Source organism: Camelus bactrianus, chromosome 27 (genome assembly GCF_048773025.1).
Source record: "Camelus bactrianus isolate YW-2024 breed Bactrian camel chromosome 27, ASM4877302v1, whole genome shotgun sequence".
NCBI lineage: Eukaryota > Metazoa > Chordata > Mammalia > Artiodactyla > Camelidae > Camelus > Camelus bactrianus.
This window is the reverse complement of record NC_133565.1, coordinates 35,457,322-35,474,499: the sequence shown is the minus strand read 5'-3', so window position 1 is coordinate 35,474,499 and position 17,178 is coordinate 35,457,322. Positions and strand designations below refer to the sequence as shown.

The 17,178-nt window shown below is 41.5% G+C and overlaps 1 protein-coding gene across 2 annotated transcripts in view; it reads left to right on the top strand.

Annotated features, from left to right (window-relative positions):
* The window catches only part of LRRC49 (leucine rich repeat containing 49), a 103,924-nt gene that overhangs the window by 9,775 nt on the left and 76,971 nt on the right, over positions 1-17,178 (top strand). For both annotated transcript variants that reach the window (XM_010955323.3, XM_010955322.3), the window contains 3 exons: positions 1,626-1,829; positions 5,406-5,472; positions 10,391-10,534. In XM_010955323.3, coding sequence (XP_010953625.2) covers positions 1,626-1,829; positions 5,406-5,472; positions 10,391-10,534 — 415 coding nt within the window. The remainder of the gene's footprint in view (positions 1-1,625; positions 1,830-5,405; positions 5,473-10,390; positions 10,535-17,178) is intronic.

Genomic DNA, 17,178 nt, shown 5'->3' with positions numbered 1-17,178 from the left:
GCCTAGAGTCAGAAACAGGCCAACAGCACCGTCCGGCAGACACCTCAGTAACAGGGCAGGAGGTGTGGCGACTCAGGGATCTTGTAGGGCGACAGACTCCCCTGGAGAGCGCTGGGTTTGCTGCTTTCCTGGATGACAGGGACTTACGGGGCTAAGAGGTACATAAGTGAGCCTTGGAGGTGGGACTTGGTCACTCGATTCGGAATCTGAGAACGTGACTTTATTTCCGGCCTCAGGAGCTTGTGTACGAGGAGGGTCAGAGGTTATTCATCTTCCTAGCTCAGTGATGACTGACTCAAGAATTGGGTGAACTAGAAGCTGGGGTATCAGTCAGTATAACTGTGAGAAACAGAGCAAGACTGAAGCAGGAAAAATGAGACAGTATCAACTTTTTGCTAAGCTGATGCAGAAAGGTATACACTTTACAAAAATACTTATAGTTTATTAATTTATAATTTGTAAGACAGAAGTACCAAATATATATTTGAACACAAAAAATGAACTCTAAATACTAAAAGAAATTACCTAATATTTTCATTTCTATTTTAAACCAATTTCTTCAGAGTCTGTATTTTTAAGCAACATTAACATTCAGTTATTTCCTTGTGCTAATCATCCTTCTTCTTTTTATGAGGAGGATTCTGATAACTTCTGCAGTGTTGCTTATGCTTAGAGCACTCTGATTTATTTCCTTTAAAGGGTATATTAACTTGATTTTTACTGAAAGGAGATATTTCTAATAAACCTACCTGTGAGAGTTGTTCACTCTGATTCTTAGAGCCACATTTTCCTTGAAGACTGTTGAAAATCTCCGAGGAGAACCCCTGCTCTCTGGCCATTGTGTTACATCAGTAGAATTCTCCAAGAGCCCTGCACACATTCATTGCACATGTAACACATTCTAACTCTTGCATGATAGAGGCTTACTGTTCTAAATATACCTAAAGGCAAACATTACTCAGTTGGCATCATACCCTGTAGCATTCTAAGTACTCTGCAAAGTCAAAGTTAGTGTTGAACATGTAAACATATACTTAACATCTGAGCTTCTGAGGAAATGTTCGGTTAGGACCGCCTTACGAGTAATGAATCTCAGGATGAAACTGTCTCCATCAGAGTGAGCTGTGGATGGCTGAACTTCAGGCTCTTCCTAAGACACCGCCTGGCTTAAGAGTCTGTGATCCTGTGAGAGATCCTTCTGTGTGTTGCTTTTCCTGGTGGCTGAGTTGCCTGAGCAGCCTTTGTATCAGTGGACTGACGGCAAAGACATTTCTCTGCTGATGTTATATGGTTCTTTGGATCCTCTCAACCTCGGTCTCAGAAGGCAATTACATTGAGTGTTTTCTGATGTTAATTTTATGTGAAATAATTAATATTGGAGATTTTTTAAAAAATACAGTGAGAGCTTAGACTTAATTTTAATAATTACTCTTGCCAAAGTTTGTTGGCTTTTATTTGAGCGATTTACAGTTAGATCTAGGATGCTTAGTTCATGGAGGCAAGACATGGTTCCGTTCATCTTTGTCTGCTCACAGCAGGGGGGCACAAAGATACTACTGTTAAGATTTGTAAGAGGAGGCCGGCTGCCATGTAAGAATCTTATTAACTTCTTCTATGTTTTCTAGGCAAAAGCTGACTGTATGTCCTGTCATCGATGGGGAGGAACACCTTCGCTTGTTGAACTTTCAACACAATTTTATAACTCGGATCCAAAATATTTCTAATCTGCAGAGGCTAATATTCTTGGATTTATATGATAACCAGATTGAAGAAATTAGTGGGCTTTCTACTCTGAGGTCCCTCCGTGTCCTCCTGCTGGGGAAGAACAGGTAATCTTCATAGATGGCTGTTGGCTTGTTGTGCTCAGGGCTGGTGTTGAGTCCTGTGGCTTTTAGATGGCAACTCACAACTGAGTAATACTTAAGAAACTGTTAGGCTAAAATTTTCGAAAGATTATTTGAACGGATTCAGATTCAGTCATAATTTGTTTTATGAGATTCAGCCTGATAATTAGTCAAACCAAATAACATTTATTGAGGGTATATTTTATTATTTCCATTGCTTTCCAGTGCCGTTATCTCACAGGGACAGAACATTGCTTCCCGGTGCCGTGTTGCGTAGGGGCGTGAATAGCGGACCTAATGGCCTCCTGTTTTCTTAGGCTGTGTTTGAAGCACGTGTATTCACCCCAGGCTCACGTGTGGCCTGGTGGGATGCTGTGAGAGGACACGTTGCAAATGGAGGTTCCTGTGATTAAAGTGCCGATTACATTGACCTCCAAATTAGAGAAATGGAGGCTGAGACAGTCTCCATCCATTGTGTGTAATTTTCAGAATGTTAGAAATAAAATTCTCAGGCCAACAGATAGTAATTACAGGCCAAGTCTTAATTAACTCAATAGTGAGGGAACCAGTATGATGATGAAGCTGGTCAAAGGAGGATACGAGGAACTGAGGCTCAGTCAGTGAAAAATGAAGGTGAAGTTATAAAACAGGTCAGTATCCTACAAAGCGGCAGAATCATATCCTCTGGGTTGTCTTTTCTATTAGACAGAAATGAATTACATCCCTACGTGGCATAGATCATTCTGTCTCATCAGTTTTCTGCAGGTTGGCACACAGCTTCGCAGAGTCTGGCTCTCATCAGCTGTAACTGGTCAGATGACCCGAGGTGGGCTCCCTGTCGGTGCTCTGATAAGACACCGAAAGGACACGCAGCCGTCCCTTTGCCGTGCTCCCGGGTTTTGGCCCTCAGCCCTGAGGGCACCCTTCATTCTGCTCTCACGCATCACAGTCTTGCAGGATTGGTTTTTATACCAGGTGGTTTTCACTTGAGTGTTTATATTTTTTTATTTACACCTTCTCAGGTCATTAAACATGCTTTGAGAGTGTCATTTTAAGAGCTGCGTATATACATGGACGTATTTGTAACAGTTTACTAAGTATCTCCCTTTTGCGAGGCTTGCACTGTGTCCTTTCTGTGATGAGTACCCTCGTGCAAAAATCTTTGTCTGCATCTCGGACTGTTTCCTTAGAATAGGCTTTAGTAGTTGAGTTCACCCTCTTAAAGCCTGTATGAGAGGGGAACTGAAATTTGATGAGGAAGAAGGTCTGTATTTTAGGTACTTCTCAGAATGTGATTCCTGGACCAGTAACCACCCAAGGACTTGTTAGAAACACACATTTTTGGACCCTGTCCCAGAAACTCTGGAGGGGGGGCTCAGCAGTCCGTGTTTTAGCGAGCCCTCTGGATGGTTCTGATACGCACAGAAGTTTGTGGACCCCTGTTTTAGGGAATGTGAGCTTGGGAGTATTAAAGAATTGAATGAAAGATGTCTCTAGTAGCCTGAGGCCAGTACTGTTAGCGAGCAGCGCTCTGCCCCGGGCCGGGTCGCCAGGGGGCCGGCGCTCTGTCTCGGGCCATGTTGTCAGGACGCTGTGATTTTCTGCAGCTGCTCTAGGTATTTCGCGAGCAGAGCAGGCAGAGGAACGATTTTGTTCAGAGTTTTGTCTGTTTTCCCTTCTGGTTTGGCTGCTGTTACTGTTATTGTTGTTAACATTCACTGATTCAAGTGTAAGGTAAGGTACTAAATGCCTGACTCTGGACGAAGGGTAATAAAGGATTCCAGTGAGTCCAGAAGGATGTTAACGGCTTAGATGAAGTGATTTAGGGGTGTTCGTGGGGCCTGGTGCTTTCCAGGGAGAGAGCAGCTCTGCTAGTGTGATGGTGTGAGAGCGGAGACCGATGAGGAGAGGAGGCTGTGGTCGTAAGGGGTGCGTGCGGGTGTATGTGCGTGAGCGTGTGAGCTAACGGAGAAGGAAGAACTGCAGCCACACACAAGGGAACGTAGCAGGTGTGTGGTGAATATTTTTGTAAACTAAATTGGGTTGGGTTGGCTGTGGCGATATAATTCTGGGCTTGGCTGTGACGGAAGATGGCTAAAGTCAAATAGGGATAGAAATTCATGAAGTTTCAGTTTGCGTTGTGTTTACTTGATGATCAGCATTTATGAAGTTTTAAGGGATGATCCAGGTTCTGGAAACATTTAGATTGGTGGAAATGGTTCGTTGAGGCGGGAAAGGGTGACGGCAGAAATGAACAGTGACAGACCAGTGACAATGAGGACAGGTGGGATGACCTTCATCCTAGCCCTCTGTGCCGCCGCTCCTGTCCCTCCGCTGCATCGCGGCAGCGGGAGGAAGCAGGGTGTTATAGGGAGGAGAACAATGAAAGGAAGTGGTTTTGCTCTTTTTGTCTGTTTGTCAGAGGAGAGTCCCGTCGGAGGCAGTTGGGCAGGTAAGGTAGCCATAGGAGTTAGAAATGGGGGAGGCAGGGGGGAGGCCCTCACCACTAGGGAATATAAGAGGGGACACTTTAGAGCTAAAATTCTGTGTTTTTAAATTTATGGGAACATTTTAGTTTTCACAAGATGGCAAATCAAAAATTCCAAACACATATCACCACCCGAGAAGGTTCAGTAGGAAGCATTACGCGGCATCCAGTCTGTCTCTGCGATGAACACTCCGGTTATGAAGACCTTGTACCTAAAACTCACCCGTTGTGTCCGCATGTTCGCCCGCTGATTAAACAGATATTTACTGGGTGCCTCCTTGGTGCCAGGTGGCGGCGTGAGCGCTGGGGGTAGAGCAGAGGGCCTGTCAAAGCTTCTGGCCTCTTGAAGCTCCCATTTTGGTTTGAGGAAGAACATCATAAAAAGTATACACATTCATGATACAAATTTAGGTCAGGATAAATTCAGTGAAGTCCATTAAAACAGGAAGGAGAGAGGGATGCGGACAGGGAGGGCGAGCTGGTTTTGAGAGGGTCATCTGGAAAGGCCACTCGGAGGGGGTATTTGAGCCTAGACCTGAACCTCGTGAACGTCTAGGGAAGAGCATTAAGGAGGAAGGAACAGCAGGGAGAGACCCCCAGGCAGAAATGAAGCTGTAAGTTAGAGACGGCAAGAGCACTGTTGTGGCTGGAGCAGAGCGAGCGGGAGCCTGAGCCCTGCTGGGAGGAGAGCTGGGTGGATCAGCGGCCGGACCGTTCAGGGCCTCGAGGGCTGAGGCGTGGAGTTTAGACTGCAGTCCAGCGGGGAGGGGATTGCCTGAACACTGCCTTGTGCTGAAGTTCTTAGAAGCAGAACTGTTCTTCCCTCAGGACGGGACTTCTGAGCCGCCTTCGGTTCGTTCTCCCAGTGGGCCTGCGTCTTTAGCATTACGACCCAATCAAGGGGAACCGGGTTTAATATGGATAATTATAGACAGTCTCTCTGTTCATATATATGTATGTGTCTGTCTGTCTGTCTGTCTGTCTGTCTAAATTACAATGAGTTATGCCTTCGAGTGGTTTGGTCTGCAGTAGGCATGATACATACATGTTTCTACTCTACTTCTGATTTTCAGAATCAAGAAAATCTCAAACCTGGAGAATCTAAAAAACTTAGATGTCTTGGACCTTCATGGAAATCAGGTATTGTTAAAGCCCTTTCTTTTCTTTTTTTTTTTTTTTCTTTTTTGAAAAAAGTCTAGGAAATTTGGTATTATAAAAGTTTTAATAATTATACTTGTGTTGAATTTTTTAAGAGTTACTTTACTCATTTCACTGAAATTACCTACAGTATTAAGGTATTAAGCTCATTTATATGAGTTGATAATTCCTCAGCAGCAAATGACAGCCAAAACTGATCAAACATTTGGAATTCTTACAGTTAGGACAATTTTGTTTCTTACTTAGTCTTTTATTAACTTCTATCCAACCCCAACCCAAGAGCTAGAATATTGCCAATTATTTTCTTCTTCGTAAGTGTTCCTTCTTCATTCCAAGATAGCCACTGTTACAGATTTCACATTTATCATTCCTTTGCAGGCTTTTTAGTTGGTTTTACCACATGTGTGTGTCTAAATAATATATAATTTAGTCCTATTGTCTTAATGTTATAAGGTGTCATATGACACGTTGCCATCTAGGGTTTGCTTGTCGGATACAACATTGTGTTACTGAGATTCATCTGTTTTGACAAAGAAGCTGTAGTTTATTTTCACTGTTGTCTCTTCCACGGTTTGATTATGCAAAACCCTGTTTCTCCATTTTACCACCGATAGACCCTTGGGTAGATTCTTTTTGTCTCTTTGCTTCTTGTTTTGTTTCCTGTTAGGATGGCACTTGTAAGTACATTCCTATCCGGGCGTCCCCCATGCATCATATGTGCTTTTAGGGTGTATATCGAGGAGTGAAACTGATGGATCACAGGCTATTTAAGTGTCTCGATTTAAAAGGTAATGCCAGGTGTTTTTCCAAGGTGATGGTACCAGTTTATACTCCCGCCAGTAACACGGAATAGCTCCTGCGGCATCACATCCTTTCCAACACTTGGAACTGCCAGACTTCTTAACTTTTGCTGAGCTGGTACAAAGTGGAGTCTCCTGATGGTTTTGATTTCTGTCTCCCTGACTACTCTGTAACCTGGGGTTATTATTCTGTTTGATCAGTTTTTCTATCCTTGCGTTTGTCTTAATTTCTGTGTCTGGTTTGTTATGTTCCCCCTCCTTATTCTTTTGTCTCAGAGCATCTTGGCTATTTTTTTTAAGCCTTTGCTCTTACATTTGAATTTTAGTCTTTGGAATATGTAGTACTTATTTGTGAATAGCTGTGTGAGCTACATACTCACGCAGAGGATGACACCTCTCTGGGGTGGGAAGGGTCCATTCTCGGGCGATCCAGAGTCCCTTCCTGCTGCTGGACAAGATCTCCCCCCTGCGCTTGTTCAGGAGCAAACCTCAGTGCTTTCTCTCTAGGCCTTCTAATAGCCGTGAGTCCCAATCATTCTTTTGAAAGTGAATGTAATGAGTAAAAACCTTTATGGATCTAGATAGGCCGCATCTGCTGGGTTCTATTGCACCCCACCCCATCTGTCTGCCTGTCTGTGTGTGCACACAGAGGGCCGAGTGTTGGTGGCCTGGGAACAGGCCAGCTCTGCAGGCTGGTTAGCGTTACTCTAGTAAAGGGGAAGTTTGCCCAGTTAGTCAGATGGTAGTGGAAGGGGAAGGAGAATGAAAGAGTTTTGTCAGTATGAGAGTATCATATTCAAAAGCATGGAGACTGGAAACAACGTGGGAAGTGTTTTTACTGCTGGAGAATTTAGCACGTGCTGAGGGATGGTGAGAGATGAGGTGAGAGAGGCAGGTATGTGGCCAGCGTGCGGAGGGCTTTAGATGCCACACTGAGGAATTGCCATTTTATCTTTATGTAGCCCTCTGCTTTTAAAACTGTTCATAAGTATAATTGCAACATTTTATGGCAGCATTGTTTTTCTTAAGTTTTTTATAAAGTGTATGTATGAGACCTAAGCATTTATGTGGTTTTCATATTATAATATACTTTTAAGAATTCATAGGCGTTGCCCAAGATCTACGAGAGGAACTGGTAAATGAGTAACACGTTGCTTTGTCTGTATGTTACATGTAAGACTTGTTTACCAATGGTTGTGTTGATGAAAAACGCTCCATTCCTTCTTAGCTGACGTGTTATGTGTCTTATAATTTCAGCATGTTTGCGACAGTCTGTGTAGTAAGATTAAATATTTATACCACACAAATTATTTCTCAAGATTCTATAAGAAGGAAATTTTAAGTGAAAATCTGAGTCTTGTTTCAAAATATTTAAACCCAAAAGCAAAAGTCTGGAGTCTTTAAAGCAAAGACAGTCCTAGTGACCTTAGGTTTCTAAAAAGTCAAGAGATACTCTATTCAGGATGAAACAATGTCCAGTTCTAAAAACAGCACCAGATAGTTAAACTGAAAGAAAAGTGAGTGAGTGGGTTTTGTCTTTTGAGTATACTTCTTCGAGAAATAAAAATGATGCTTGATAACACATGGTGAAATGAAATGTAATCGGTCTATGGATGTAAACGCACCCAGAGGAACAGTGGTAGGGCCCGAGAAACAGGTCGGGGGAGGGGTGGGAGGAGTTCGGGGAGGTGAAGCTGGAGACAGGGCAGTTGAGGGACTCGTCCAGTAACCCTGGTGAGAAGCGATGGTGACTTACAGCAGTAGCAATAGGGATACAGCAAGGGGGCAGGTTGGATAAATAGTTGAAAAGTAGGAACATTGAGTTAGCAATTGATTGTATGTGAGTAGTGAAAAACACAGAGCAATATGGGAGATTGACTCTCAATTTGTGACCTAGATTATTTTTTGTCTGCAAGAAAATTTTCTCTTGGTAAATGCTTGCTTTACCACGGACACAAATGGACTTGAAGAAGAAGCTGTTCTCCCAGTGACGTCTTTTCCTCCAGGGAGAGCTTGCCCTGGCTGTGACTGCTTGCCTGAACGCAGACATCTTCCCTTCCAGTGCTGCCGAGTAGGAATGTTGTCTCCACCCAGACGCAGCGGTCTGGGTTACCCTGTACACGTGCGGAAGGCTGGCGTGCCCAGCTCTCCTGGATACGTTAAGAAGCTCTGCTGTCTGTCTCGTGACCCTCTCTGATCCAGGGGGACTACGCCTGGGCTTTTGAACATTCCTGTAGTCTCTTATTCTGGCTGTGAAGTTTATTAACTAACCTAGAATTCTGCTCTCACCCTACTCCACCCTTTGCCTCAAGTTTCTGTTCTTTGCTCTGTGCCTGTGACTTTGCACACGGCCTCAATGAGTAACGGACTTCATTCCACTAGAGAGGCCGCTCACAGTTCTGGCCTGTCTGATTGCAAACCAAGAAGCTGAACAGTATCCCCAGTGATTTTTTAAAAAAAATTATAGGCTGACACCCATATGTAAGAGCTGGAACTCTAAAAAGTAGGCATTCTGATTGTTAGTCCTACTGGAACGAATGGAATTGGAGAAAGGAAATTTTCTAAAAGAAATGCCCCAGGATGTGAGCAGGAGGAGGAAGACACCATATACAGGCCGTGGGCCCCTTCATTCTGTATATTTGTATTTTTCTTGAACTCAGGAAAGTTTTATGTGTACACACACACACACACACACGGGTACACACACACACACATACACACATACATTTACATACTGCTCTTCCATATGTCTGGTTTTTCATACTATTTTAGGAGAATTTCTCAAGCTTGTGCTGATATTACTGATTTTCTATAGTGTCTGTTTTGCTTTTTGCTGATTGTGTACATTCAAATTCTATCACCTATTCAGTTTTGAAATGTTTTTGTCTGTGTCTCACTGTGCAGTTCTGTCATCTGCAGATACTGATATCCTTGTTTCTTCATTTTACATTAGTTAGTCCAAAAGCCTTAGGACAGATTATAAAGCATGGTCGGGTGCTATCTTTATGTATCGTTAGCTCTGCCGTGAACATACTTAGGTTTCTCCTCTTACACCTAGATGGACTCCAGCTGGTATCTCTTGAATGTAAGAGAAGGTCCAAACATGACCAGAAACTGGATTAGAAATCTAAAAAATGGTTAAAGCCAACACCTGTTTGAAGTGTTAAATAGAGAATTTCAGTTAGTACTGTGATGGCAGTACAGGTGAGAAGATTAATCTCTAGTGATTGTGAAGTGCATTAGTCTCACTGCTCGGAAGCAAAGGGCTATGTAATGTGTGTAACTCGCTGCTCCTTAACAGTGCATTAAGGGCCGAGGAAGTCCTGCGTCGGGTGGAAACTCATCCCGTTGTGCTCTGCTTGCTGCTTACGACAGTGGGGCTTAAATCATGTGTGTCTTACTGCTCCATGGGCTGTGCCCTCTGACTCACCCTGACCCGTGCCTCCTCCACCACAGTTCGTGGTTGTGTGCGTGTGGATACGCAGTGATTCAACTCCTCTTGTTCTGAACGGCGCCCACCATGCTGTGCCCTGACCAACCATTATCTGTCTCCTCTCTTAAGCGTGTCCACTAACAGAGATTATCCATCCTCACCCCCACTGGGAATCCTAGTTCCTTGAGTCTTTTCCATTCAGACTCCCAACTGCTCTCAGCATCCTGCAGTGTACGTGGAAGTAACAAGGGGGACTCAGTATCGTTCCCTCTCCTTGCCTTTTCTCTCAGGGTTAGTCCTGTTTGATGGAAACATTGTGAGCTTGTGCCTTGGGCTCACAGTAGGTTTCTATTTGGCAGGTAGTGTGTATACTTCTCTTCACCTTCAGGGGTCCTAGCAAAGTGTTGGGCAATTGGAGATGGCCAGTCAATGGACTTGTTGATTATCTGATAAAACACACTTCAAATAATTACTGTGGTCAAATCATATGTTCCTTTAGTTAAGTGACTTCATAATACCTACAACAGACGAAATTGGAAATAGATTTTTAAATGTCTTCGTATAAACCTGTCACTGAATCCGGTGACTGTATTTTATTTCAGGATTTCTGTAACGTGCGTATCTGAGATTTATGCCTGCTGATCATCCTTTCCTCATTTTTTAACAGATTACCAAAATTGAAAATGTCAGTCATTTGTGTGATTTGAGAGTTTTAAATCTTGCCAGGAACCTTTTAAGTCACGTTGATAATCTTAATGGGCTGGATTCACTGACTGAACTTAACCTGCGGCACAATCAGATCACTTTTGTGGTGAGTATTAAAATGCAAGCAGCATGCGATGTCTGGCCTTTCCTTTAAGGAGATGAAATACATGTATGGCGTCACTTTCTGCAGAGTGAGAATCTAAAGTAATTTAGTTTTTTTCTGCATTTAAATTGTGTATATAATTGTTAAGCTTTATCATATTTCGATTTGGGAAATGTTAGGGTATTTTCCATTCTAAAAGATAAATACAAAATTAGGAACAGAAGTGTTATCAGTAAATGAATCAGCTAGTGGTAAACAAATACTGAGTCCTTTCCTTTGTTATTATAGGAATAGAATTAATAAGAAGGAAGGTTACTGGTGATTGAAGGTTGATGAATTGTTGCAGCAGGAGGTGAAAGGCGCAGAGAAGAGGGGCTGAGGTGTGGAGACATGCATAAATATCATATTCTTTGTGGTTTTACAAAAGGCAGCTTGGTACAGTGGAAAAAGCATTGTTGCACAGGACATTAGAGGCCTAGTGCTGGCCTCAGCTTCATCCCTCTTTAGCTGTGTCACTTTGGATAAATTACTTTAAATCTGTAAGTCTCAGTTTACTTTTCTCTAAAATGAGAACATTGGGCTAGATTATCTCTGTAGAGTCCTTTCTGGCTTGCTGACAATGGAAAAAGCCATAAACATGCTAGAGTGCTAGCATGTGAGCAGGAGGAAGAGTTGGCACCGTGGGGACCAAACTACAAAAAGACTCCACTGGAGCTCTGAAGATGAACTTTGTTAGATTGAGAGTTTGACTCAAGATTACCAAGTAGGCGACCATTCGATGCTCAGGTGCTTTGCACGTGCGTGTGTGTGAAGAGCACCAGGGGCACGGTCTCTGGCTGTGCGATGTGGGCCACGAAGATGTTTGAGGGTTTATAAAAGCACTATTTGCTCTTTTGACAAGTTTCGTTTGCTTATGTGCAATAGAAAAACTACATTAGGTTTTCTCTGGATATCACTTAAGCACTTTGAAAGGCACGATCTGATTCATAGCTTTTTTCAAGACACTAAGTTCCTTAGTAAATAGTTAAATGTACTACAAGTGTGCACTTGAAAAAGTTGGGGTCAGATGATACCTTATCTCTAGGCCTCGGTGTGCAGATTGGTTTCATTTTGAAAATTTTCCAGAAAATCTGAGCCAACTAATGCTCATATCTTCTAGAAGCCTGGGATAATTTCAAAACCTTCTTCAAGACATGGATTTATTCTAGAACCTCTTAACTTCTGCCAGCCCTTCCCCACATTGGGCTTAAATACTGGAAATGACTAGTTTATTTGAAAAGACACCCAGATTGAGTTAATCTGTTGCTTTGCTGGGTCTCTAGGAACTGCTCAGGCTGGACTTAATCTGTCCCTGGGACACTGGGTATGGTAAGGATCCAAACAGCTCTGTTAGAGTGGGGGACGCACATCTGTTGGCTCTAGCATATTCCTGTCTGCATTGTCTTTCATTTGTAAAGTGTGTAATATATATCCAGGAAATTGCTTACTGAATTTCCTGTTGAGCATTCTGTCTAATCATTACTGCTGTACCTTATGGAAAAGGAAATTGTATTAATTTCTAAAAGTTAAGATTTATTATCCATATGGTATAATTATGATAATAAGTATCATGCATTTTAATTTATTGGAATTGTGGGTATATGTATAAGAATAAATAAGAAACTTTATCTGTTTCTTTTTTGAAGCATCCTTTTCCTAAAAGAGCCAAGAGACTTAAATCTGAGAATTCTTTTGTTGCTGTTGTTTTTAACTCTCCTTTGCTCAGGGTCAGTTGTCACACTCTTTTTGCTTTTCATTCTCTTACGGTGTCCTCGCTGGCTGGTAATCCCTAAATGAAGGACCGCGTTGAGCGGCTGGTTCTCCCATGCAGCTGAACAGGGCTTTTTAACCACGTTCTCTCCCTAGAACGGTCACTACACCTGTGTACGTGTTGAATCCCACGCGCTGGCGGACTTCCCGCGAGAGTAGGGGCGGGAACCGAAACTGACGAAGTGAGAGCTGCTCGGCGGCGGCGTGGGTGGCGGGTGCGGGAGGACTTGGTGTCCTCGGCGCCGGGTGAAATTGTGGTTCCCGCCCGCTCTGGTTCTGCGGTGGCCGTACCAGCCACCTCCACGGATAAATCTCCCGCGCCCTCCCCTGCAGAGCCCGAGGCTCCGGCTGAGGCTTTCTCCAGCCAGCCGCCCCGCGGCTGCACGTGTACCTGGCAGGGCTGGGGGGCGGGGGGGAGGGGCGGGTCTGCTGGTGTTGCAGGAACAGCATCTGCCTGGTTAGTGGCGGTCGCCCTGCGCAGGCCTGCTCTTCGCGGTGCAGACGCCCAGCGCCGGGGGAGAGGCTTCTGTCGGGAGGAGCTGCTGCCGCCTGCTCTGAGCTGCAGCTTCTGTTCAGGGGCGCCTCCTGTGAGATCCGAGCTGCTCTCCACCTGACTGAAATTCACCAGAAACGTTCATCAGTTAATAACTCTCGTTTTTATCATTTCCACGGACTGACTCACTGTGGCAGTGTTTTTGTTTGATTCACCCATTGAATATTGCGAAGATGAAACAAGTGTGTTTATCTGCTTTACCATCTTATCAGAAACCTGTGATATTTTTGCTATGGAAAAGTCATTATTTATTGTATTAAATTCACTGACATTTTCTTGGAAATTTTATAAATTTCTACCAAATGTCTATTTAGTTTATATGGTATCTTTCCTTTTTAAAAAATAGGAAACATTTCAGACTCTCCCAAAATAATACAAAGTAATATTACCAATACTTGTATATACACCAATGAATTTAATACATAAAAGGCTTTTAAATACAGTTGATGCCTGCTATGTAACCCTGCCCCAACACATTCCCTCCCTCCTTTGCAGAGGTAACTGCAGGTACACATTTGGTACTTATTTCTGTGTATGCTTCCTTTTTGATATATCTCTAAACAATTCCATATATAGCCCGAAGCACTCTGAAGTAATTATTTTGCGTGCTTTTAAGTGTTCTGTACATAGTATAGTCATACTGCACATGTCTTCTGTAAGGTGCTTTTACTCTTAGATTCATCTATGTTGATACTTGTGGCTCTGGTTCACTAATTTTCATTGTCTACAGTATGCCACTGCGTGATTATAATTTAATATTTATTCTTCTACTTATGGCCAATAATGTTATTTCTGATTTTTGTTAAGAAGACATAACATTTTTGTACATGTCTTATGCATATTTATAAGTTTCTTTAGGACAGTGACTTTCAAACATTTTTAGCCATAATTTATGGTAATAAATGAAATTTACCTTGAAACCCGGTTATTAAATCCATATTTATATGGGTACTTCATAAATAATGGAAACAAGCATTTCGTGACCATCGCCACCCTTTGTACAATCCAATCTGGTACATCCTATTCTATTCTATAATGGCTCATTAAAAATGTTGCTCTCAGAAAAAAAAAGCTTAGTCTCAATCTACTGAATTGATTTCTTGACTAATGAAAAGTTGGCTGCAATCTGCATTTGAAAAATGATGCTTAGTGGTGGATTCTTGGGAGAACCAACGTGCAGGGTCGTGCCCGTCATTTCACTTGACTAGATACGCCCGCTTCTCCCAAGGTGGCTGTACCGAGTATCATCTCCATCAGCTCTACCTGAGCATTCCTTTAACTTCACAGCTTTGTTGACACTTGCTGTTGTCGGACCTTTTAATTTTTGCCAGTCTTTTAATTAGAAATTGTATTATACTGAGATTTTAATTTGAATTTCCAGTGAAGTTGAATGCCTTTCATGTTTTCATTTTTGATGTTGAGATTGCCTCTTCTGTGAATAGCCTTTTCTTTGCCCATTGTAGTAACGTGCTTTTTTTCTTTTTCTCATTGAGCTGTGATATTTCTTTTGTTTCTCCGCCTTTTGAGGATCAGAAGTGAAAATCATCAGTAGTTTCCTTTATTGTTTCTTTTTGTTTGTTTGAAAAACCCTTTCTTACGGGCTGAGGACATAAAGGTATTTTTCTCTGCTGTCTAACAAAAGCTGTGAAGTTGTTCTTCATGGGGAGGTGTTTCATCTGTTTGGGATTGATTTTTACCTGTGGTGTGCAGTTGAATTTTTTTCTATTGGATTACCAGTTGTCCCAGGACCTTCTATTGAAAAGTGCATTCTTTCTGTCTTTCCCTCTCCCCTTGGCAGTATCTTCCTCTGGCAAATCAAACATCCGCACGCGCGTGGATCTGCCCCTGGCTCTTCTGGCCTGTGTGATTGATTTCTGTGTGTGTCATAGTGTAACATTGTCTTAATAATGCTGACTTCCCATTATGTCCTAGGAGCTTGTGGAATAAGGTCCTCCATCTTCCTTTCTCTTCCCTTTCCTTTCTTTCCCAGCCTGCTTGCCTTTTTCAAAAAAAAAACAAAAACAAAAACAAAAACCGTCTTGGTTTTTTTTCTATATACATTCTAAAAATAGCATGTCAAGCCTCCTGAATAACCCTGCTCTCTGTTTGACTGGAATATCTTTGACTCTGAAGGGAGCTGACAGGCTCAGGATCATGATGTGAACATGAATGTTATTGTTGTGAGTGGCTCACATGCCTGTAGCACGTCCCCCATTCATGTCTCATTCAGTGATTTTTATACTTTTATCCATAGATTACTTATTTGTTTTTTGTTAGGTATCTTCTGACATATCTTACACTTTTTTGTTGTTGTTATAAATTTTTTGGTTAGAAATAGATTTTACTGCTACTAGTATACGAACCACAGTTGATTTTTGGTTCATTGATCTTAAATCTAGCAACCTTGCTCAGACACTTAATAATTCTTAATAGTGTACTTGTAGATTATGTTAGGTTTTCTAGTTAGGCAATTATAATTTTTGCAAACAATGGTAGTTTTTCCTTAATCATTGTGTTTTGTTTCTACTTATTTGACTGAGCCAGACTGAGCCTCCAGTTTAACTTAACCTCCAACACAAAGTTGAACAAAGAGGCAAACATAGTCATCCTTGTCCTATTCTGGATTTTCAAGGGAACACATCACGAGCTGTGTTTGCTGAATGCCATTTATTAGTCTGAAGAAATTATCCTCTGTTTTTTATTTGCTTAGAGTTTACATCATGAATCGTTGTTGAGTTTTGTTAAATGATATTTCTGAAACTCTTAGATCGATCATATGGATTCTTTAATTTATTAATTTTGAAAATTATAAGATTTTTATAATGATGACTCGTAGCATTTTGGGTCAGTGTATATATTATGTACTATATTTCATACACATTCCTTTTTTGTTTGCTAATATTTGATTCAAATATTTAAACATCTGTTATAATAAATGATACTGGCTTGTGACTTCTTATTGTTATTTCTGTTATTGAGGTCATATACTAGCCTCATGAAATAAATTGGAGAGTGCTTCCTATTTTAATATTCTGTGATTCCTTATTTTGGTTTTCTATCTAGTAAAAACCTCAACTTGTATGAGATAAAGATGACCTGTTCCTTGAATATTTTGATGGAATTTATCTTGTGAACCGCTGACTCAGTATAATAGTGGACATTGGTTTTGATATGTTGTAGTTTCCCTTCATCTGAATTCTTTTTTATTCTATTTCTGGCTGCTTTTCCTGTAGTCATTCCAACCCCTTGTCATGTCTGATAATACTTACCTACTTTGTTTTTTCCTGATCAGTGCTGCCTGAGGCTTGTTTGTTTTGCCGGTGGTTTCAAAGAAGCAGCTTTTGGCTTTGTTAAACCTCTCTGACAGCTTTTAAAAATGTTATTTTATTGATTATTGTTCGTATCTTTCTTGTTTCCTCTATTTTAAAATTTTTCTCTCTAAAGTTTTGTGTTCGATATTTGGTATATTAGCTTTCAGTTTTTTATTGTCTGATGTAATCACACAAGGCTGTACATTCCCCTCTAACAACCACTTCAGCTTCCTCACACAAGTTTTGAAATTTAGTATTTTTATTATAATTTAGTTCTAAATATATTCTAAGTTGTATTATGATTTCTTCTTTGATCCAAATGCATATTTAGACATATATTTAAACTTGTTGATATGAATGGATTTCTCACCCTTTTTTTCATCTTTTCTAACTTAATTGCCATTTGGCCAGTGAGTGTGATTATATGTAATTGGTTCTCTGCAGTTTGCTGGGGTTTGCTTTATTGCACAGTGTGCTGTCAATATTTATAGTCAATACTGACTATCAGTATATTCGCCTAATATGTGGTCAGTATTTAAAGCTATGGTTCTAGGTGCTTACAGATTTTAAACTGATGTGTCTTCCTGGTGGATTGTTTCTTTCATCATGTTGTACTAACTGTCTTTATTTGTAGCTCCTTCCCCGAGTGAGCGCTGTATGGGCATGGGCTGTGTGCCAAGCACGGCTCCCAGTTTGCACTGGATATCAGGAAGCTGAAAAATAACACTTCTTGTCTTAACATTTGTTTAATCAAATGTTAATATCAGTTTTCTTTTGGTGATTTTTTTTCCTGGTATATCTTTTTGATCCCTTAACCTTTAAAAAATTTTTAATTTTGCCATCATTTCAGAAACCGTTGCAACAATAGTGTGAAGAATTCCCATCACCCTTCAGTCCGAGTCCTTAAATGATGACCTCTCAGTGCCTTGGCTTTCTCCTCTCTCGATCATTCTCTTTCTTCCTTCCCTTCTCTC